Genomic DNA, 22,159 nt, shown 5'->3' with positions numbered 1-22,159 from the left:
ATACCTTATGTAGGTAGGTACAAACTATGAATCACAATAGTCGATTCGCAAATCTTTACGCACCACACACTGAGGGCATTCACCGAAAACCCTCTTCTTAAATGTTAATTAGGTACGAAGATTAGCTTAAAGCGATCCCAGAGTCGTGGTCAGCGAAGCGGACTCAGAGCCGCGGACACGATGAGTGGAAACGGACGCGCGGCGACCACGAGCAAAGCACTATTCTCACGTTTGTTCTGCATTCACTTGTTTGTTACATACGCAACATGCACCGACTACGGTGTTCCTATTGAAATAAAGATATGGGACAATGGTCGAACACCCTTAGCTCATATGGTGGACGTTACAAACGGATTTGGTTTAAAAGTGCTAGCCGAACATAACTTTTTAAATGACAATAACATTGCCTTCTCACCCTACGGATTGATGGGTATCCTGGTCGCACTATACGAAGGGGTGGATGGGGAGTCCTCATATCAGATTCAACGGGGAATGCAGTTACCTTGGAACAGGAACGTTATGCGGATTGGCTTTAGAGATATACATCGGACATTAAAAGTGAGTCGTATCGTATTTATTTATATAGTTACTTTAATACATAATTAATATTGCATTTAAATATTTTTAAGCGACTTCTTTATTCTAGATTCTGTATTTTTTATCGAAATATTATACGCTCAAATTATAGTTATACGATACTTTTTCCAAATCTGAACCAATTTGTATAATTTGATATAGTATAGCAAAAACTACTAAGATCATAAACAGTAAACTAAACACTTTCTAAATACAAATGTTTTAGATAAATATTGATTGATATATATACCTAATTTTAGATCTACATCAATGCGTTTAGTAAGTTTTAGAAATCTTAAGATTTATCTTATTTTAAAATAACAATAGAAAGATTATTACTACTAAATTTGTCCAGATTGAAGACACTTTTGTTTGCATTTGTCGCATTTTAACGAAATCTTACTTTAATATAAAATTTTCACCTAAACATAGTACGAGTATTATATTCGTAGCTCCGTAGAATAGGAGTAAATAAGTTTATTAATTTATTAAGTATATAATAATCTTTGTTGATATTATACTTATTCATCATTTTACTAAAAATATAAATGTATTTCATTGCACTCTCAGGGAGCAATGAAACAAAACCGATTGTTATTTATAAGTGATCTGTAACTAAAATGCTTGAAAAGTGCCAACTATAATGGCCAGGAACTACAGCATTTATTAACTTTGGTTAATGATCACATAACTTCCGCTCGTAATAATTTCCTCTGTAATAAACCCTTGATTACGAATTTATAATTATAATAAACAAACAGATCCCATCATCCCAAGGGCAAAAGCCTTCCTTCCCACTTTCCACTATTTCGGATCTTAGATATCTAACACAAAGAAATTCTTTATATTGTGATAATACTAAGTAACTCAAACTAACCAGCAATGTCATTATCCATTTTATATTAATAAATTATAGTATCATGACTTTACCTTAATTAAAATATATATATATACATACACTGTAACAGCTTTGTAGTAAAAATCTGTTGCAACATAAGTTAATATAAACATAAAAGTATAATAAACTGCCGGCTAAAAGAGCCAGTAGTTTTATACATTTTTCTATGTTAACATTATTGTATGACGCCAAAAGTAAACCGCAGTTGCCTTTTTTAATAATAATTTATTTTTATCATGCAACACATATGACTGTTCACAATTCTTTGTGAAAAATTTCTGGAGTACAGTCACACACAGAGATCCTAGACTATTAAAAAAAGTTTGTCGCCTTAATTAGCCCCACCAAGAATATAATTCGTGTGTATTACTGTACCACGGTGATCGTTATAAATAAACAAAATAGATAGTTTGAGTCGCTTTTATTACAAATTACTTTACTAAGTTAAAACTAAAATCCTACCACCTTGAATTCAAATACAAGTATACTAAGAAATATGTACGGCCATTTCGAACGAAGTGTTACGATCATTACAATAGTTGGAAAAATATTACTGTCTACCCCATCAAAATCACAGTCGCTATGATTATTTATATTTAGACGCCTACTTTGTTACAAAAAAATATATCTTAGTTGCATTATTTCAGACATACTTTATTCCTGAAGAGGGATTTCTCGCGGGTTTAGCACTTAACAACGAGAATGTAACTTTCAATGACAACTATAAAAAGATATTACGATTTTATGGGTTTGATCTTGAAAATGATCAGTTACCAACCTTCGCCCCTGGAACCAATAATAGCACAAATGAAACAACAACAACCATTCCTCCATCATCGAGTTCAGATGTAGCCTCTACTACATCAAGCTCAACGGCGGCTACTGCGACAACTGAAAGCGCTACGACTGGCGAACAAGCATCCTCAACACCAAATAGAGAAGAAACAACTACTAATCCGAATGCAGAAACTATAAACGATATTGACATCCGAGGACCAACACCAACCACAACAATGGGCCCAGATTCTGCATCAAATGCTGAAACTACAACGAATCCTGAGGGATCTACCGTACTTAATACTACAGTAGAACAATCAACTACACCTACACCATCACAAAGCATAACTACAGAAACAACTATACAAACAATCACGACAGCAGCCACAAATGAATTAATGACAAGTTCTACTAATGTTGAGACAACATCGACAACATTTGCCGTTCCTGAGACATTATCTACGATATTAACTTCAACTGATGTCGATACAACACTTATTCAAACTACGTCAATAGGTACTACAATGACACTAAATGATGAATCTACTATGAACAATGAAGTAGGTACTAGGACGACAAGAGATATGACGATGAGTACAGTAGAAAATACGCCAGAAATGTCTGCAACCACGTCTACGATGACTGCAAATGACAACACCCAAACGGATACTACAACACTAACACAATCAACCGAGCAAATATCTACTTCCACCGATATAGCTACTACTACTTTTGAAACAACAACAATTAATGAATCAACATTGGAAACGTTGGAACGTCGCAAAAAGTCAATTGTAGATTTCATATTCACAAATCCACCTTACATAGACGATTATTTGGTATATAAATCATATGATATTGGTCCCAGCTCCGAATTATCACCAAACTTTGATGATAGTACAAATTTCTTAGCGAATGGATTAAAGAGCGTTCAGGTTAGTATAAACGATAACAGCACTCAGAATTATACTGCAAAACATTTTTATTTGTTTACGCATGCATTACACAGAAATTATTATATTAAATTTTGATATAAAAATCTGGATTAATTGTAGATTGTCTTAGTAATCACATCAAATCTAAAAAAGTTGGTATTTTCATCCATCATTAACTAAACAAAAAATCTACTCTCTCATCTAGCGACATCTTTTTTTCAAAACAGGTTACATACATGCATTACGACACAATACTGGAGCACGCGTACCTGCCACACTTAGAGGCTTCAGCATTGAGACTACCTCTGGACAGTGACAGATATTATCTACTAGTCGTACTACCAATGCGCGGTGGTGTGCCAGAGTTGGGCAGGCTGCTATCGAGGATGGCGCGAGAGTCTGACCTCTCCGATGTATACTCGGCACTGCGCCCGCGGCGGGTTCGCGCGATTGTGCCGAGCTTTACAGTCAAAGGTCACGTTACACTTACTACAGATTTGCAAAAGGTAAATGTAATAAATAACTAAAACAGCATATGACGCACCACTACAGAGACATCTAAAGAATAAACTTCAATAAAATGATAACAAAAAGCAATAATTTACCTATTTATGATATCTATGTCAGTACGAATGCTCTAACAAGCTAACCCCAACTTAATTCAGAAAGTACGGGCATTTAAAGTCTACAAGCTGTGAATTTGTAAGTCATGCAATTAAAATATGAATTTCAATAATATTTTTATTATGAGCAATTGTAAAATATCTTTGAAGAAATACGTAGGTACAATGTACTTTGGTATCTACTACTTAATAAGCATTTAAACGAACTATATAATATCTATCGTTTCTAGACATCTAGTCCCACCTATTTCGGGTATACATTGATCATTCAGATTATTCATTATAAGATATAAAAAAATATATTTTCAGTTATCTAGCATAACATACTAGATAACTGACCCCGAAATACCCAAATCAGCCCTTTGCACCTATGCTCTCACATCGTCCGTTTTTTGGTTGCTTACAGTATTTGTCAATATTCTACACTACCTAATATTTTGAACAACGAATTATTGACTCTTGTAGAGCAGTATTCTATAAGTGATTATGTATCTATGAATCAAATAAAATACTTATAACTCAATTTATGAGGCCAACATTCAACATCACAATTAACATACCTACTAATTATTATGCATGTAGGTTAACGCGCCCACATACCTATCTCTATTTCGATAAGTACCAAACACGTAAAACATTGTTTTTAAATGACGATGATTTTTATATTTCTGTGTTGATCCCATCTTACTAATTTTGTCAAGTAAGATCCAATTTTATCATGAAATAAAATCGTTTTAATGAAATTGACGATAAAATATAGAAATGTACATCCGTGACTAGGAACTTTTTTAACTTTTCATAAAAAAAATTATGTATTTAGTTAATTATTAACTTCTCCAAAGTAGAGAAAAATCGATTTAGTAAAAGATATTTAGTTTCATATTAATATTTTCATATTTCATATAATTGTAGTCGGAAAAGATAAAACAACAAGAAAATCAGCGATACATACCAAGAAAATATAATGGGTGTCACAGTCTGTCTTGGTGCAAGCTCGAGTCTATAGACGACGATTACCATTTTTCGTGAGCACCACCAGACTGTTTTAGTCTGTGCCTTCGCTGAGTTTTTTTAGAATACTATCAAAATTTTGCCCCCGAATGCCAGATAACCTAAGATCGTTTTATTGATTTCAGCTGGGTATCCGCGACGTGTTTGAGCCAAGGCAACGCGACTTTTCACCCATGACACACCAGGCCGGCGTATACGTGCGAAGCATTGAGCAGGCAGTCTCCGTTGCCATCCGAAAGTACCGGCCCGACGACCAGAAAAAGAACAGTGAGTATCCGTATCGATCGATACGGCAATAAATTAACTGATAACTTTCGCCAAAAGTGTCACACTTGTAAAAAATCGTATCGAATCGAGCACAAAGTGTCTAAATGTGTAATTTTGGCCATATATATATCATTTTTTTTATGGATGATAATGGAACTCCACCAGTACTATTGGTATAGACTAGCGGGGCACCAGTGAATGATGATAAGTAAGGATGAAGAAGATCAGTTGAATTCTATATGAATTATTCACGATGGTTTCCAGCGTGAACTACGTAAAGATCGACCTGATAGGGCTATATTATTTATTACTAGCAAAGGGGTTGCTAAAATCCATTACTAACAATTTCTTTACCCCCAAAATATCAGCGTTAGTAAACGCTCACAAGTGGAGAAAGCACTTACGATAGGTTTCCCAAATAACAATCGAATCGTTTGATGATTTCTTTACCGGTCATTCTTTCTACCCATGCAGCGTATCTGTATGGGTAGAAAGAATGACACCTGACGTTGTTATCGCGTTCATATGTACATGCGGTAGCCGAAACGTATCTATCGATAGATTTTTTGCTACGTGTCTAGGGGAAACGAATTTGAAGAAATATAATGGATACTACAGTTTATACTCGTACCTACTACCAAGATAGAGAAGTACATGTTAAATGTCTTTCGACATTGATAGGGCCTTTTATTCTTTACTAACTTTCATGCGTGACTTCGTTCATGTGATCGGGATATGAATGAATAAATGAGTATACTTTATTTGTATTATTCAGCATAGAGAAAAAACACGACAATTAATAAATGTAATGATACAAATGTATAAGTTCAATAAGGCGATCTTATTGTTGAAAGGGATATGTTTACTGACCACGCCAAAAGTTGCCTATATCCTTCTCCATTCCATAAAGTACACATAAATAATCAGATAATAAAATACCTATATTAAATTTCATAGTTATTGGTTAAGCCGTTAAGGTGCTATAAAATAACAAACAAACACAATATCACATATAATATTAGTATGTATTCTGAGAATTAGAACTATAAAGTTTCTACTGTAGAATAGGTTGTTACAGTTAGTTCATAATATTATGTTATTTACACAACACTTACGGACTAAAATTTACGACGAGAATTGTCTCTCAAAGAGAAGTCGAGGCGAATATAAAGAGATCTTGTTCATGAGCAAAATTTCCTCGTTTGCGCAGACCATTAAAACCTTGAACCTTACTCCTAATAACCCTACTCCTCATAGCCACCAACCAATTGTAGCTCACAAAAAAGGAACTGACCGGATCGTCACAAGTAGATATAACTCAAATACAAAAACAGTCGTAAAACAAAAGAGGTTATTGTAAATACAAAAAAATAAACATTTCCTTTGTTGGTTGGTTGGCAGCCTGAGACGCCAAGACGCCCGGTCCCTGTGGTTCCGGTGCGATCCATTTAATTACATACGTAACGGCTGTGGTCAGACACCCACCATTATGGTCGGACGAGATTGTACGGCGCGGTGCGTGGCGCGGGGTCAACCACAAGACCAGCGACAAGCGGCAAGCGCTTGTCGCCGTCATGGCCCGACGCACGCATCGCCGGAAAATCCTTGAGTGACATTGACGCGCTCCGAAAATTTACAAAATTGATTTTCCACAATTAATTCAATTGAACACCATGAAGGTCACATGACTAGGTGGATATAATTAGTTTGAACACCTATGTATCATCTAAAAATAAAATTCATTACAGTTATTCAGGGCCTAATGATGATGATAAGGGGTGCGGACAATATGCAAGGGATTCCTAAACGTGACAATCCTGGTAGGGTTGCCTAATTGTTTACTTTCTTTGCCAATATCATAATAGTAAAAGTGACTTTGTCGCCTATTAATACCTTAACAGTTTAACCAATCATTATGAAATTTGGTATACGTGTACTATATGGAATAGAGAATGTTATAGGCTACTTTTTATGGCGGTCAATGAAGACAACCCAATCACGCAGACTAAGTCGCGTGTAAAAGCTAGTTCTTTATATTAATATGACAAATTTAATGCATAAAATCTTTAATAAAGTGGATCAAATTTTTTCTTCACTATACATATAAGTCGATTGAATTCACATTGCCCTATCGGACATTTCTTTATCAGTAAGTACGAATAGGTGCATCCTGGCATAAGATCTAAGAAATTCTGTAGAAAATAGTGGAGCGCAAACAACCCAAAATACATTTTTGCATCCTATCTTAGAAATGCTTAAAACCACCCTGGTAATTCGTTTCTGTAATGTGTATCAATGTTGTTGCGGCATCACAATAAATCTGTAAAACGGTATTTGCGAAAAATGTTTAGTGCCCTTGTTTTCCAGTGCAAGAACTTAGATAATTGTTATCAAACGCAAAAGTGAGGTGCTAAGTGGAGTGCGCGAGCGCGCAGCAACCATTGTTTCTGCGCTTGCGGTGGCGCAACACGGCGACACGCGCATTTGCGTCCATTGATGCGCCGCGCCGCCGCGCTGCTCTCTCGCCATTTGGCATACACCGGCAATTAGGGAAATCGTCCGGTACAGTAGGTATAGGTATTGACATTACTGCGACCTGAATGCCTAATCGCGAGATGAAAATTATGATTTGCAGATAGATAGTTTCAATTACATAAATGAGTATAACTGGAAGAATTACCGAATGATTATTTCCTGTTGGTACAGTATAGTCAGACTATTTTGTTTCAACGATTATGATAAGCATCGGATGCATTCAATCCACAAGGACGATTATTATGAAACGTTTGGATTGTCGCATGTCGCCGAATTGCGGATTTGGGTGAATATAGAATCATTCATAATATGCCTACCTGCTGAATAATTATGGATTGTATAGTAATAAGCAATTAAGCAAGTGTTTTATTGCTTTATAATTAACTTAAACAAACATCTCAAATACCGAAACTTACTTTAGTTGATTTTCTCCTCCTAGCTTATCAGGTTGATATCCATGCGGGTCCTTCTAGAAATAATTATCGTCAATTCCTCTTGAATTCGCCACGATGGGCTGAATTCATTCACAAATTATATTAAAAAAAAATACAGCACACCAAGAACATGACATGGTAGGGCATGACATAGCATATTATTTTTACAAAGTGAAACACGTAATTACAGAAGGGGTAGGGAGTAGCAATACCACCGGTTGCTACTTCCCATTGCTAACGATATCGAATATAAATTTGAAAACCCCCGTTGAAAATTATAGTGAATGTGATGCACACGCCTCGTCTAATGACATTAAGTAACCATACTATATGAACGAAAGAACAAGTTAGGTCAACTGCGCATTTCACATTCCTCTTACCCACAAATCTACTATATATTATAATTAAAGTACGTATTAAAGTCTGTTTAATTTATAAATCATTATATATATATATTCGAACCTATTCGTAGGACTAAGGAAAAGGTCACAAAATTTTGAACAATTTTTTTTTAATTAAGTTATATTCAGTTGATGACAGCTGAGGATTTTTTGTCAATAAAATAATGTATGTTTACTATTGCAATATTGTTACAGGATACGTAAGTAACCATCAGCCGGTGAGGTTCTCCGCCACATATCCTTTTCTCTACTTCGTGATGGACGCCAGCATACATGTAGCTCTCATGGCTGGCAAAATGGTCGATCCACTCAATACAAGGATATTATAGTCGATGTTTATTTAAAATTGTTTTATTGACTAATCCACTTATAACCCCTAACGATTATTACGACTATTCTTTCTGATCTGTGATATTTTTAAACGTAAAAATATTTCAAGCTTCAAAAAAAATAACAAGCTAAGATTGAAATTTAAGTTTTTATAGAATTTGTAGAAAAGATACTTCATTTCATTCTAATAAAGACCCAAATGTCAATCTACTATATTTATATACTTCTGTCATTGTACTTTTCAGTCTATCAGTAGGTACGTTATATGTAAAATATTTATTGCTATAGGTATACAAATACCATTTAAATAAAAGAAGTTATATGTGTTTTTACATTTATTTTTTTACATTACACTTTTACTTAGCCCTCTTGGATTTGATCTTCCTCAAGTAAAATTCCAATTCTTTACCTTCCAGCACGTAGCCATCAGCGCGACCGCACTGGCCCGGCCGGCTGGCCACGCACGCTGCAATCAATTTCACACTTATTAGATATACATTTTCGATATATCAATACATAACAATATTAATAAAATAATCAGAGTAACTATGACAAAGTAGATCATACAACTGCTGGATTGCTCCCAAAACGGTTACATTCCATTGTTGCAGTCTCAAAACTTCTCGATTTCATCATATTAAATTGACCAGGGTGTAAGATAAGACGAATTCAATGAGCGTGCTTATGTGGCTGGCTGATGTACTAAATTTCATTCAAATCCATTCATTTTAAGTGTATCAAACAATACACATCATCTTTAAAAACTTTCAGTAATAATTTATTAGATTCTTTTCTTAATTTAACTAAGTCCATGTTTTTTACTATTATAGTCTATTATAGTATTGTAGTATTATAGTCTTTTCGGTAAGTGGAATTTTTATATTAAAAAAAAAGAAAATTTGCATATTTGAAATAAACATTTAAATACAGAAATATTTTATGTTTGTAGGAAATCAGAATACGAACCTAACAAACGTCCTGTATGAAACTGCTCTTCAAGAGCCGCTTCAACCTTGGAGAGGCGTTGCCTCGATACATATTTCTTTGCTGTCTTCTTGCTGCGCTTTTTGTTAATGATGGCATCTTCCGCCTCAGTCTAAAAAAAATAAATTAAAATATAATAAACACATTGACTTGTACCATCAATGTGGTTCAGTATTGTCTAAGATAAAAACTACTTATTTCAGTATTAGCTGCAAAATCATGCCTATTCCTAGGAATCATATGACACGCAAAAAATATCATCATTTTGATAATTAATTTAAAATAAAGATTTCCTTGACCAATAAAAAAAAAAAATAGTTAACAGAATAACTATCTTCAATATAAATAAATTTGACTTTTATTTTAGAAAAAAAAATGCATAGAGTAACTAAATAAATATTTTTTTTTTATACAACTCAGAATGGCAAACAAGCTGACGGCCCACCTGATGGAAAGTGGTAACCGTCGCCTATAGACATGAGCAGTACCATGGACATTACAGAGTATACTGTTTCGCCAATGATACTCCCCATGCGTTGCCATTCCTGAGGACTCAGGTGTTATGCCTCTGTACCCAGTAAATTCACGCCATATGCCACTCTTCAAACCGAAACACAGCCATGCAAACACAACTGCTTCACGGTTGAAACACGAGTGGGACAGAGGTACCCAAGCAATCAACTTTTGTACAAAGTCTCCCTACGATAAAAAATATTAACACATTAAATAATTTACATAAGAAACTGTATTATGTAAACTAATAATTTATCAAATAAAAATATCAACAATTCTTATTATTTTATTTATTAACCTATTAGTTACAAAAAAAGAATATCACATCTTTTGTGACTAATTTAGTTTCATATCATAAGCATAGTTTCATAATAGGAAAAATAATTTAATATGGAGTGAAACATTTAATTTCTATACTAATTTAGTTTTGGTGGGGCCTGAAAAGCAATTTTTATAAAAAATAACTCACCAACTTAGCACCCTTCTTTCTTCCGAGTGGCAGAAGGTAATGAGACTCATACCACTGCCTAAAGGGTGTTGCATCTACCACAACAATAGCATTTTTCACAAGTGTTTTAGTTCGCACCAATTCATTGTTAGATGCATTGTATACTACATCAATGATACGTGTTTTACGGGTAGAGCCTGAAATATACAACAAACAAAACTATTAATAATGAATGAGACAAGACAACACTTTTAATATAATAGTTATTGGTAGTTAAAGTCCCCCAAGTCTAGAAACAATATTATGTAGTATGTAATAAGATTCTTTGTTGCATGATATACATTTGAAAATTAACAATATTCAAAATGTTCTCAGATGTCAGATTTCTTCAAAAATGCAAGGCATTTATGACATGTTAAGAACATGTAGGAAATGCCAAACCAGAAGGAGACTATACAAAAGTCATTTGCTTGGGTACCTCTGTCCCATTCATGTTTCTACCGTGAAGCAGTTGTTTGCATGGCTGTGTTTCAGTTTGAAGGGTGGGATATGATGTGAATTTACAGAGTACAGAGGAATAACACCTAAGTCCTCAGGAATGGCAATGCATGGGGAGTATCATGGGTGAAACTCCAGATTAGTAGAAATACATACTGATATATAGAGTAGATAAATTAAAAGTATTATATTATTTAAAGACTGTATTAAAGATTATAGTAGTATAGATTAAAAGAGTATATTTTCACTTACATTCAGAGCCCCATGAAAAATTTCCAGAGTCCAGGCGAAGAGCGCGGTATTTAACATTGCCACCGCGGGATCGCACTAGATGTATACGTTGAGCGCCAAGCTGAATAAAATAGCATAATCACAATTATACATTTTAAGTTTTATATATTTGCGATGATATTTAGATCAAAACTAGATGCAATTTAGATCATAAACTAGTGAACAACGAGACATTTTGATAAAAGAGGTTATAACTTACCTTAGTGTTGGCAGCCGGACGACCTAGCTCATACTTCCTCTTCTTGCGAATGGGGGCACGCTTGCCACCCGTGGCCCTCCGTTTATGCCAGTGATCACGACTAATACCTATAAAGAAAAACGATGGAAAGATCACCAATCACTCCACAATAAAATAACAAGGTGTTAACCTCAGTTTTCCATAATAAACATTAAATAATATAATCAAATATAAACACACATGACACCAATTTATTAAATAGTATAAATTACATTAAGAAAATGGGCAAAATAACAGGACTTAATACGAGATTTGAATAGATTTTTATTATAATTATAGAAGGCACTCACCCATCTTGGTTGAGCCGAAAAGAGAAAGATTAATTTGACAGACGGAACTAATAATAAACTACTGACAGTCTGTACTCTATGGTTGATTGTCTGTTTTAGTTTATGGTTAGAAACACTTTCAGACTGGTTTTTTAGTAAATTCCAATTTTATGTACCACGGTTGGAAGAAATAATATTTTCTTCGAAAATTCTTATAATATATTGTTATCAATAAATAATTTTTCGAAGACATTAATTTATTGTTATAAAACAAAATCCAAAGGACTGCTTGGAAAGGGCGCCCTTTTAAGTAAAAATATAGCACTCGTGACACACTTCACTTAAATAAAGTTAATCATAATTATTCGACTAAGAATAACAGAAACTTCTCTTATAACTAACAAATAAGTGAATTCACAACGCACACAGCTTACAAAAACATGGCAAGCAAATCAAATGACAAAACACAAACAAAACAATCACAAAATTATGTGAGATTTGAAATTGGAATAAAAATATTTCATAAAAATATAATAGTATTAGAGAAGATAGGTTCAGTAAACAATCCTATTAAAAAAAAATAATGATTTATATATTTCCTCTTGTTTCTCACTAGAATTTGAATTAAATATTAACATTAGTAAAGACGATCCAAATGCAAGTATCATATTTAACTCATATGGATATCAATAAAAAAAACCACCAATCATATTTTTTGTGTTCCATTTAAGCATGGCCCATTTAAATGTATTAGTGTTGGAGTTTACCCTAATCAATTCAATATAGCTCAAAAAATTAAATTTTCTCTTGAAACATTTATTTTTACAAGAGAGTTTCTTGGTATATTTAAAGCCATAGACTATCTTCTGACTATGAACTTACTACTATAACTAACTTACTGACTATAACTTAAATCAGCAATCAACAGTGCTTGCTTAAGTGCTTTACAATCACTACTGCAGTTTCCATTAAAATTAAATAAAGTTTACTCGATTATTATAGAAATAAGAAGATTATTGCAGATATGTCTTTGCAGAGGGTAATTGGTCTCTTTCGTTTGGATGCAAGGCCACTGTGGTTTTCAAGAAAATATTACCGCAGATAAACTCATTAATGAGGCTATTGGATGTGGTGATATCTTTTCTTATATAATTTTCACTTGGCTTTACCTGGCTTCTTCCTCCGAAATACTTGGAATGAATCTTGACTTATTAGCTGTCAAATTAAGGCCCACCATTATTTTAGTATTCAGCCTGTTATCCCCTGTAAGCCATAATTTTATCGGATTAATAACATTAATACACGTGCTACAACTTTTATTATTAGGATGAGACTTAGCCATATGGCTTAGACATATGGCTACAAAATTCTCCTAAATTGTCCTGTCTATGACCATTCTGCTGTTTTCAATTCCTTCCTTTTCTTTCATATTTCCCTTGCCTACTTCAGTTTCAGCATTGTTGCTTCATGATAATTTAGAAGTATATAATTTGATTTTCTCATTGATTCTTGTCAATAATATTAAGTTGTGAATTCTCATACTTTACATATATATGATATATTTTTAGGGTTAAATATATTATAATTTCTATTTAGCTATCTGTTCTTTCCCTAATATTATGCATTATTCGACTTTTCTGTACTTTATCCTAAATTCCGTCGTCCAAAATTTCCGTTACTAAAATACTCTTTCCCAAACTTTGTTTTTGGTGGATGCACTTTGTGCCATGCCATATGAACAGATTTAAACAATAGTTGAGTTAACCTTAATTTTCAGTTAACACGCGTCAAGAAGTAACAAATTAATTTATTTTCGCGTTTTTTATTACAGAATACCTATATAAGAATAATAATAAATAATTTACGGAAATGAGATGTATACATCTTATACAATACAACGAAATATTTGTCCAACTAATTTTAGTTACGAAAATAAAACTATAATTATATGTTTAAATAATTAATTAGAAATATTTAAAATATTTCAACACTCATTAAAAATTTAAAAGTAATCCCTAAATTATTACATTTCTGTAAAATAAATTTCTGTATGAACGCTCTTAATTCAAACATACATCTATAGACGTTTATCATAAGACAAAGCTTCCTTTTCCTTACAAACGGCTACTATTTGATTTGTAGACAGAGTAGAAGATAGACTACCTGTTACTAAAGATCATCTAAGGAGCTATCAACTTCTTCAAAACATGCCAAATATATTGGTGCTCATTGCCGACATCTGTAAGTACTAGTCTGTAAAAGCCAAATAATAAAAAAAAAACTGTCATGTGGCAAACCTGTCACCGACATTTTTCTATTATGTTTTCTAAAGCGTCGGTATTCTTATGGAATTGTAAAATATTTTGAATCCTGTAGTCAGTTTTCTCCTTCTTTGAATCGTATTCTAATGTTATAATAATTATAGCCAAACAAATGTCTACGGATTTTTATATTAGATACTATGTTGGACACAAAGGGAAATTTGGGCATGAATTTCTCGAATTTGAGTTCAGGCCGGATGGAAAGTTGCGATATGCTAATAATTCTAACTATAAAAATGACACAATGATTCGTAAAGAAGCCTATGTTCATCCCTGTGTTATGGAAGAGTTAAAAAGAATCATTTTGGATTCTGAAATTATGCATGAAGATGACCGGCTTTGGCCACAACCTGACCGCGTTGGTAGACAAGTGAGTATGCCGATATACTAATTGCATTTTGTTACTGGTCCTAGAATCTTCTTAGTTTATCGTATGATTTCTCTATAATTATTGTCTAATGTGTTCATATTAATTACAAATTGTTATAAACTGTACTATTTAAAGATAACCTAGTGAATTTAACCAAATTCTGCATGTTACTTTTGCATCTTTTATCTCATCTTTTTATATTTGATATATTCAGTAAATAGGTAATTTGGTTCGAAATAAGCTATATGAAAATAAAATTATATTACAATATCAATTAACACAAAACTTACTCTGTCAACCTTTCACATCTAATGAACTGATTCTGTTATTAACATTATTTTTCTACAGGAATTGGAGATAGTCATAGGTGAAGAGCATATTTCCTTCACAACCTCTAAGACTGGATCATTGGTAGATGTGAACCAGTCTCGTGATCCAGAGGGACTACGCTGCTTTTACTATTTGGTGCAAGACCTCAAGTGTCTTGTGTTCTCATTAATTGGTCTTCATTTTAAAATTAAGCCTATATAGTAATGTATTAAGTAAACAATAAACATTGATGTCTTTTAATATTGTATTTTTTAATTTACCAACTCACACCACATTGAATAATAACCTGTGCAAAAGAGGGACATAATGTTCAGGGACAGTATTTATTTAGAGCAAACAAGTCTGAGAAGAGACAATGTGAAACTCTGTGTTTATTCTTTTAATAAAATGCTAAATTGCATACTACAGTAAACAAACACATCTGAAGAATTAAGTCTAATTCAATTCTTTACATTAATTCTAATGATATCCTTCACTATTCAAAAATTAATATATTTTTGCATGAATAATTGGAAATTCCACTAGCAAAAGATAACTGAATATTAATCAAATTTTATCCATTCGGAGAAGGGATTGTAAGTAGTAAGGATCTAATAATTCCATTGCTAGTGATATACCCTATCAGGTTGACCTCCATACGGATCCCCATGGAAACCCTCTGGTTATTTTTTGTGGAATTAGTCCTGATGGACTAAATGACTTACATTAATTCTCATCTGTTATCGTTCACCAGTGCTTCACCAGCATATGCCGATAGCACAAGTTACCATAACATTATCACTCATTAAAAAAAGAAATCTGATTCATTACAAAAACGTTTATAAACTTGGTCGTGTAACGGTCTAACATCGCATTGTTTTCCAATAGATATGGGTCCAATTCCCACACAATACAAACTTGTATTTATGAGTGTGTCTATTTATATTATCTAGGAATTTTTTATAAAATAACTCATAATAAAAAATCTATTTAGTTTGGATTTACTTGGCACTGAATAATAATATGTTCAAGGCTGTTTAATGGGTATTTATTACTGTAAAGGTAAGGTGACCAACTATACTCATTTACTGAGTTTTGTACTCTTTTTTCGCAAACCGTACTCTTTGAAAATCTTATACTCTGAAAGTACTCATTTGTATAATTTTATATTCATTTGTATTTCTAAAACATTTTTTTAGATTATTTTCATTTTAATTAATTAAATATTTAAAATTATTTTGACAGTGAGTTTGAGTGACAATTCAAATAATTTCATGCGCGCATATTGCTTGCCTTTTCCGGCACGTCAGAAAACAGGGCAAGCACCTTGTTTCTTCAGCAGTCGAATTTGTAATGAAGGAAATAAAAGTTATTGTTATTAATGACAATTTTCTCTTTGAAGAAATTGGAAGAGTAAATTTATATTTAAATGAAGAAAAATTGAGGTCATTACTGTGTACGTGAATAATCTTGTCTATCTATCTCGCTCCTACAAATTAACTATGTTTTGTTTTTCAAATTTCCAAATTTTGTTTTTATTGTAGATTAAATATCTTATTCCAAAACTAGGTATACTACGGTATAATAATTTCTAAATCATAATTATCAAACAAAGTAATATATGTTTCTATTAAAATTAACTATGAAACATAACGGTTTACACAATTCTAAAAATTGTGTCATTTTACGTAAGGAAGTTTGCAAAGATATTAATATAAAAAGAATGATCGTCTTCTTTAATAATTCTGTGATATTTCAGTATAATTAAAAAAAAACTGAGATAATTAAAAATTATAGAATTAAACATTTTTTTAATGTTATTGGAACCGTTAAAAAAGAAAAAAAAAATAAATTGCATATGTTAAAGTATTATTATTTAGCGTGGGAAGAAACGTATGTATCGTTTTATGTATCTATTTATGTTTATAGTATAGCTTTGCGCGTTGCGCGCGCATAGCATCTGCCCGACCGACCGATTATGGCGGACAGGCACTGAAGAATGTTTGCCGTCTTTTCTAAATCGGAGAATATCGACACTAGCCAATGGCATAAACCGGGTTTTTTGTAAAAATTGTACATTGTAAATAGTTCTGTGTACATATAGTAATTATATTTGTGCTCGTTTTGTTTAGAAATTGTGTGAATAGTGTATTATTTGAGTGTTTATTCAGTTTATTTTTCGACGCCGACAAATCTAAATTTCGAAGTTAGTACATTGGCTAATATACATATTTCCCATAAAAATTAAAAATCCTGTAAATTTTACTTCGTAGAGACCATCGATTTCTTTTTACACCTTTGTGTTTCGATCCATTAAGGAGACCGTTGATGTTCTTGCATTATTTTGGTTTTCAATAGCGGCTGTCATCGTGCTTCGATAATACCATTAACTGTCATTAAAGAAAGACAAAAAGACTACTGTAGTCCCTAAATGGCTTAGCTATTTAGATGTATTTATCATAAATAGTCTATATGATCATGTGAATCGATTTTACATTACATTTGGCTGCATAATTATTGGAAGTAGTGATTGACAACTACAAAGAAAACGATTTATTATTTGCTGTTGCGGAGGATCAAAGTGAATTGGAGCTGAATGCTCGAACCTCACGGTAGCCCAATGAAGTGGCCGGGCTCGGGAGCGGAAGAAGAGGCGGGCGAAGCTGGTTTGCAAAGCGCTCGAGCCTCTCAGGCTCGTAGCCAGGATGATGTCGCCGTGCATTATGTTTTTCAACGAGACCCCCAAGAGACCGAATTGGCGTCTTTAGCTCCCAAACAACGTTGGGCAGTTGGTGACGATACTATAGTAGAGGTTAGTTTACAATTTTCTTACTAAAATTGTTTACTTAAATTAATAGAGCTATCTAGTTGACTCACATAACCTAACATTTATTGAAGCAAGATTATATCTTCGAAAAGTAATGCTTATAACCTTAATGAAGATTATAATCTTGAATCATTTGCAATATTTTTCAATCATATAGAAGAATAGAACATTGACAATAAGTGTAAACAATATATTCTTATCTAGTTTGACAGCTATCTGTATAAAATCTTGTAGCGATTAAGGCCGCCTTTGATTTTTTATCTCCTTGTATACATCTTTACTGTGCGCAATGATCATTATTATTATTTCATAATTAGTTTTTTATACAAATATAATTATACAAATGAACCTAAATAATATTTATATGACAGTCATTTCCCATATCTATTAGGTAAACATAATTATTACATGATATAAATATAACTATTATTGTTTAATTTTTAAGATTAAATTTTAGGTGACTCAATTATTAGTAATAATATGAATATATATCATTAGTTAATCACCTATTAATACTAATGTGTATTGTGAAGCAAATTTGAACAACAAAATATTGCGGGTTTGTAATGCAACTTAGGGAATTTCTAAATTTTAATATATATATATATATATATATATATATATATATATATATATATATATATATATATATATATATATATATATATATATATATATATGGAATATATTGATCAATATGAGATAAAAAAATAAAAAAAAAAAACAAGTGTCTTTCACTGCTTTCCATCTGGTGGACCATCTGTTAATTTGTCTCCTTAACAATAAAAAAAAACCTCATATACTTATTATTGTATTCCAATTGTTAAGTAGTTAACATGCCAAGAGAAAAACTCAGCTTGACAGTATAACACTTATAACACACTGTTTAGACTGAGTAAGGATGATTCATACTTTTAATTTGTATAGGAAACTTATAACCTACTTTAAAGTTTTATTTTATTATATTTTCAGAATCAAGATAAATGGAAGAATCCCACTCCAATTACAATGAATAATATGCATCAGCAAGGTCAAGCAGTACAACTTAAAAACAATCAAACAAATCAACAGCAGTTCATCAATCAAGCTATTGCTTCATCGGTTGGTACATTGGCAATCAATCCTTCAGTCATTGGTAGTCACCCTGCCCATTTAACAACCAACATGGTACATACACAATTGACTCCAATGCAGAATCATACAATGAGGAACAATGCCATGATGTTACCACCATTACAAGGCATGCAGAATGCACCCCAATGTGGCCAGCAAGGATTATATGATATTCACCAACACCATGGTAATCCAATGCAGGCAATGAATGGCATAGGCAAGAGTGCTGAACATCTCATGTATTTGAGTCAGGCAGGAATGCTTGCACCGGGAACTAATCAGTTCCTGCAGCAAGGACAGAACCAACTTGGACTTACACCTGTTGCTGCTATTACAAATCAGGTAAGTAGATTCTTATTGTTGCATATTTCTTTTTGATTAGCATATTGGTACATAAACACAAATTTTTATATTTTTCCAAATGTGGTTATATTTCATATTATTTTATACATTCACTTATACTAGACACTAGGTAATATGAGATTACTGTATAAATTTTGATAATTTTCCATAACCATTGTGATAACCTTGACTATAAGCATAGATTCACCATTGTGGGCGTGATAGGCATGCCTGCAATTCTAATAGACTTGTGACATTACGATTTCAGGGTCTATTGAGGTCAATAGGCTTATGATATTATATTCAATGCATTAATAAAATTAAAAAAAAAAAATTTGGAATGCAGTGAAGTACTTTGTCATATATTATATGCTGCCATGTTATGCCACATTATTACCTGGGTGTCAATGAAATTATCAACATTTTTACAAAAGAAACCGAAGCTTGAATCTAAATAAAAGTATTTAATGTGAAAGATGTATTAGCATTTGATTTCATCTAATATCCTTTAAAATAGTAAACATTTTATCAAAATTGGTTTAATAATTTAGTGTTAGAATGTGCCATTGCGATGTGCAAACAAACACATTTGATACTTTCATCAGTGAATAAACTTTTTATAAGTTTTATTATTTACTTTACTATTATGGGAATTAGTGTTCACTCCACAGCTTTGTGTATGTGATACTTTACACTGTACAAAATCTTAGTTAGGGCGTCATAAATTTTGTAAACATCTCTTTTATAGGAAATAGGACTGTAGTTCATACTTCAACTCGCACTTATCTGATTTTCAGGTAACTGTAATCATAACTTTTTTTTAGAGTCTGTGCCTTCTTAACTTTGTTACTACTGTGATTTAATGACCTTGGTTGCATAGACTCATATTCCAATGTTTGCAACTTCAATCTTTGTTCTAGAGGTGAGGCACACAGTCAAACACAACAGGTTTTAAAAAATAATAACACAGAACTGTTGTATTGGTCGAAACTGAAATACAGTTCCAATTTCATTTCATGTATCATCTTAACTAAACATGAAACATGCTTTTCTTGTATCTAGCACATGTGTTAACCTGTGCTATAGAAAGAGATAGCCGCAGTTGTTTTCTGTCTGATTGTGTTACCTGAAACAACTAATCTAGCATATGTAGGTCACTTTTGTCAGAGCTAGCAACTGTTCTTGGTATGTTCTGCCTCAAAACTACCTATAGTGTTAATACAATTGAATACATTCAAGAAAAATGATGACCAAATTTGTTGAATAGAGAAAAAAAAATAATAACAAGAAGTGGTTACTTTTTAAAAAAAGTAAATTTTAGATGATTAGAATAATCATCAGATGTTTCAAATATAACATTGTTATTGTGGAACAGGCTAAGAGTTCATAATACGGCCCCAGTACTATTTCAATCAGATGTCCAAATGTACCTATCATATACTGAACAGTAGTTTATTTACTTCTAAAAAGAATAGTGGTCTAAAATTACATATAACAACTAAATATTAATAATGCTCCTATGAAGTTTACATAATTTCCACTATACACCACTCCACTATATACCACAGTAGATGTTATGTTTGCCATTTACAGTATCTAATTTTTTATACAAGCCACAAAATTATATTAATAGAACTATGTGATACATATTTATTTATTTATTATTGGTGTTTAGTGTAACTTTTTTGTTATTTATTAACAGTGCCTGATAAATTATTTATTAAAAGACATGACTTTCGAGTGGTTGATGAATTTCTTTCATAAACAAATTTAAATTGAGTTAATATTTAATTGAATTCTATTCAGTCTTGCTTTCTAACGCCAGTATCCATAATGGTTCTGCATTCTGAATCCTTACAAAATTTTCCAAATTTAAATGATCAAAAAAGCATTATGGAAAAATCAATAACCAAATTGAAAGATAATATTATAGTGCCCTGAAAATAATCCGATTTCTGTGCTAGAATAAACAAAAAGAATAGATAATCTACTATCTTTGGAAAAGAAAATTTTATAATTGCTGCAAGGATTTTAATCCTTGGAGCAATTATAAAAAAATATGTATCTTGGATGTGGATTTAGAAAGAATTTGAAAGACACAGATATAAATAGAGTGAATGTGGCAGGCACAATAGAAACCAGAAATCATAGTTGGCCAAATAAAACTGTATTAATTATATTTTTAGAATTTCATGCTGCATGTTTTATGGAGATGGGAATTAACGCTTGTTTAGGTAAACTATGATAATTTACCCGAATTAAGATCTGAGACCCTCAGTATAATGACACATATAGTGTAATGTGAGACAATGGGTAGGTAAAAGGAAAACATTCTGCCTCGGCAACGTAGACACGACTGTGCCACATTAGTCTACTCATGATTACGGCTGGTGTATCCTGGTCGAAACGTCGCGGTAATTCAGGAAAATAAGAAGAGAAAGGGAGACTTTTTCTAGAGACTACAGTATGGGGTACTTATAAAGGGCGTATTAAAGTTTCTTAAGGGTCAATAATGCGATCATGATATTCCTGGTGTTACGGGCGTTCATAGGTGGTTCAGTGATCGTTCAACATCAGACAGTCTGTATGCATGATTGCCACCTTTGTAGTATAAAAAAAAAAATTGTTAAACCATTCCGAAAATGAGAGTACTACTTAATACACGAGCATACCTGGGTCTTATTATAAGAAGCATCGTTTCTTGAGCATGTAGAACAGCTTTTCTCTACTTAAATGATCGCGTTATTTCCTGTTTGTTATAAAACTCTGTAGTTGCCCTTACGTGATTGCGAGCTTTATTAAGGTTGATAATAAAATGTTAACTTCACCTATGTTGTGGGTTTATCCTG

At 32.6% G+C, this 22,159-nt stretch overlaps 4 protein-coding genes across 7 annotated transcripts in view; 3 read left to right on the top strand and 1 right to left on the bottom strand.

Annotated features, from left to right (window-relative positions):
• Positions 1–171: 171 nt before the first annotated feature.
• Positions 172–8,957, top strand: LOC128201292 (uncharacterized). The gene is made up of 5 exons (XM_052897838.1): positions 172–558; positions 2,122–3,186; positions 3,414–3,692; positions 4,946–5,087; positions 8,653–8,957. Exons 1-5 carry the CDS (start codon positions 181–183, stop codon positions 8,784–8,786), a joined length of 1,998 nt encoding a protein of 665 aa, XP_052753798.1. The 5' UTR covers positions 172–180; the 3' UTR covers positions 8,787–8,957.
• A 147-nt stretch (positions 8,958–9,104) lies between these two features.
• On the bottom strand, positions 9,105–12,198 carry LOC113522830 (40S ribosomal protein S8). Its single transcript, XM_026908660.3, has 6 exons — positions 12,050–12,198; positions 11,721–11,827; positions 11,483–11,582; positions 10,754–10,929; positions 9,754–9,883; positions 9,105–9,253 (listed from the first exon to the last, which is right to left on the bottom strand). The coding sequence occupies exons 1-6, from the start codon at positions 12,051–12,053 to the stop codon at positions 9,144–9,146; spliced, it is 627 nt and encodes a 208-aa protein (XP_026764461.1). The 5' UTR covers positions 12,054–12,198; the 3' UTR covers positions 9,105–9,143.
• A 2,101-nt stretch (positions 12,199–14,299) lies between these two features.
• On the top strand, positions 14,300–15,289 carry LOC113522831 (protein mago nashi). The gene is made up of 2 exons (XM_026908661.3): positions 14,300–14,719; positions 15,068–15,289. Exons 1-2 carry the CDS (start codon positions 14,462–14,464, stop codon positions 15,248–15,250), a joined length of 441 nt encoding a protein of 146 aa, XP_026764462.1. The 5' UTR covers positions 14,300–14,461; the 3' UTR covers positions 15,251–15,289.
• A 1,665-nt stretch (positions 15,290–16,954) lies between these two features.
• The window catches only part of LOC113522461 (maternal protein pumilio), a 100,664-nt gene continuing 95,459 nt past the window's right edge, over positions 16,955–22,159 (top strand). For 3 of the 4 annotated variants that reach the window (XM_052897900.1, XM_031913984.2, XM_052897899.1), the window contains exons 1-2: positions 16,955–17,840; positions 18,828–19,310. In XM_052897900.1, coding sequence (XP_052753860.1) covers positions 17,625–17,840; positions 18,828–19,310 — 699 coding nt within the window. In that variant the 5' untranslated portion in view covers positions 16,955–17,624. The remainder of the gene's footprint in view (positions 17,841–18,827; positions 19,311–22,159) is intronic. The other variant, XM_052897901.1, reaches the window with a different exon arrangement.

The sequence above is a fragment of the Galleria mellonella genome, unplaced genomic scaffold, assembly GCF_026898425.1.
Source record: "Galleria mellonella isolate WM207_F2 unplaced genomic scaffold, CSIRO_AGI_GalMel_v1 utg38, whole genome shotgun sequence".
NCBI lineage: Eukaryota > Metazoa > Arthropoda > Insecta > Lepidoptera > Pyralidae > Galleria > Galleria mellonella.
The sequence above is the reverse complement of the archived record's forward strand: the minus strand, read 5'-3'. Positions and strand labels throughout refer to the sequence as shown.

What these genes read in the sequence shown, in the direction of transcription:
- LOC113522830 (XM_026908660.3), bottom strand. An exon ending in TTTTTCATGGGGCTCTGAAT is followed by an intron (nt 10,930 to 11,482) that starts GTAAGTGAAAAT and finishes TGTATATTTCAG; the next exon opens with GCTCTACCCGTAAAACACGT. An exon ending in TCATACAGGACGTTTGTTAG is followed by an intron (nt 9,254 to 9,753) that starts GTTCGTATTCTG and finishes AATTGATTGCAG; the next exon opens with CGTGCGTGGCCAGCCGGCCG.
- LOC128201292 (XM_052897838.1), top strand. Translation starts at nt 181, where the DNA reads ATGAGTGGAAACGGACGCGCGGCGACCACGAGCAAAGCACTATTCTCA. An exon ending in TTACTACAGATTTGCAAAAG is followed by an intron (nt 3,693 to 4,945) that starts GTAAATGTAATA and finishes TATTGATTTCAG; the next exon opens with CTGGGTATCCGCGACGTGTT. An exon ending in CGACGACCAGAAAAAGAACA is followed by an intron (nt 5,088 to 8,652) that starts GTGAGTATCCGT and finishes ATATTGTTACAG; the next exon opens with GATACGTAAGTAACCATCAG.
- LOC113522831 (XM_026908661.3), top strand. Translation starts at nt 14,462, where the DNA reads ATGTCTACGGATTTTTATATTAGATACTATGTTGGACACAAAGGGAAA. An exon ending in CTGACCGCGTTGGTAGACAA is followed by an intron (nt 14,720 to 15,067) that starts GTGAGTATGCCG and finishes ATTTTTCTACAG; the next exon opens with GAATTGGAGATAGTCATAGG.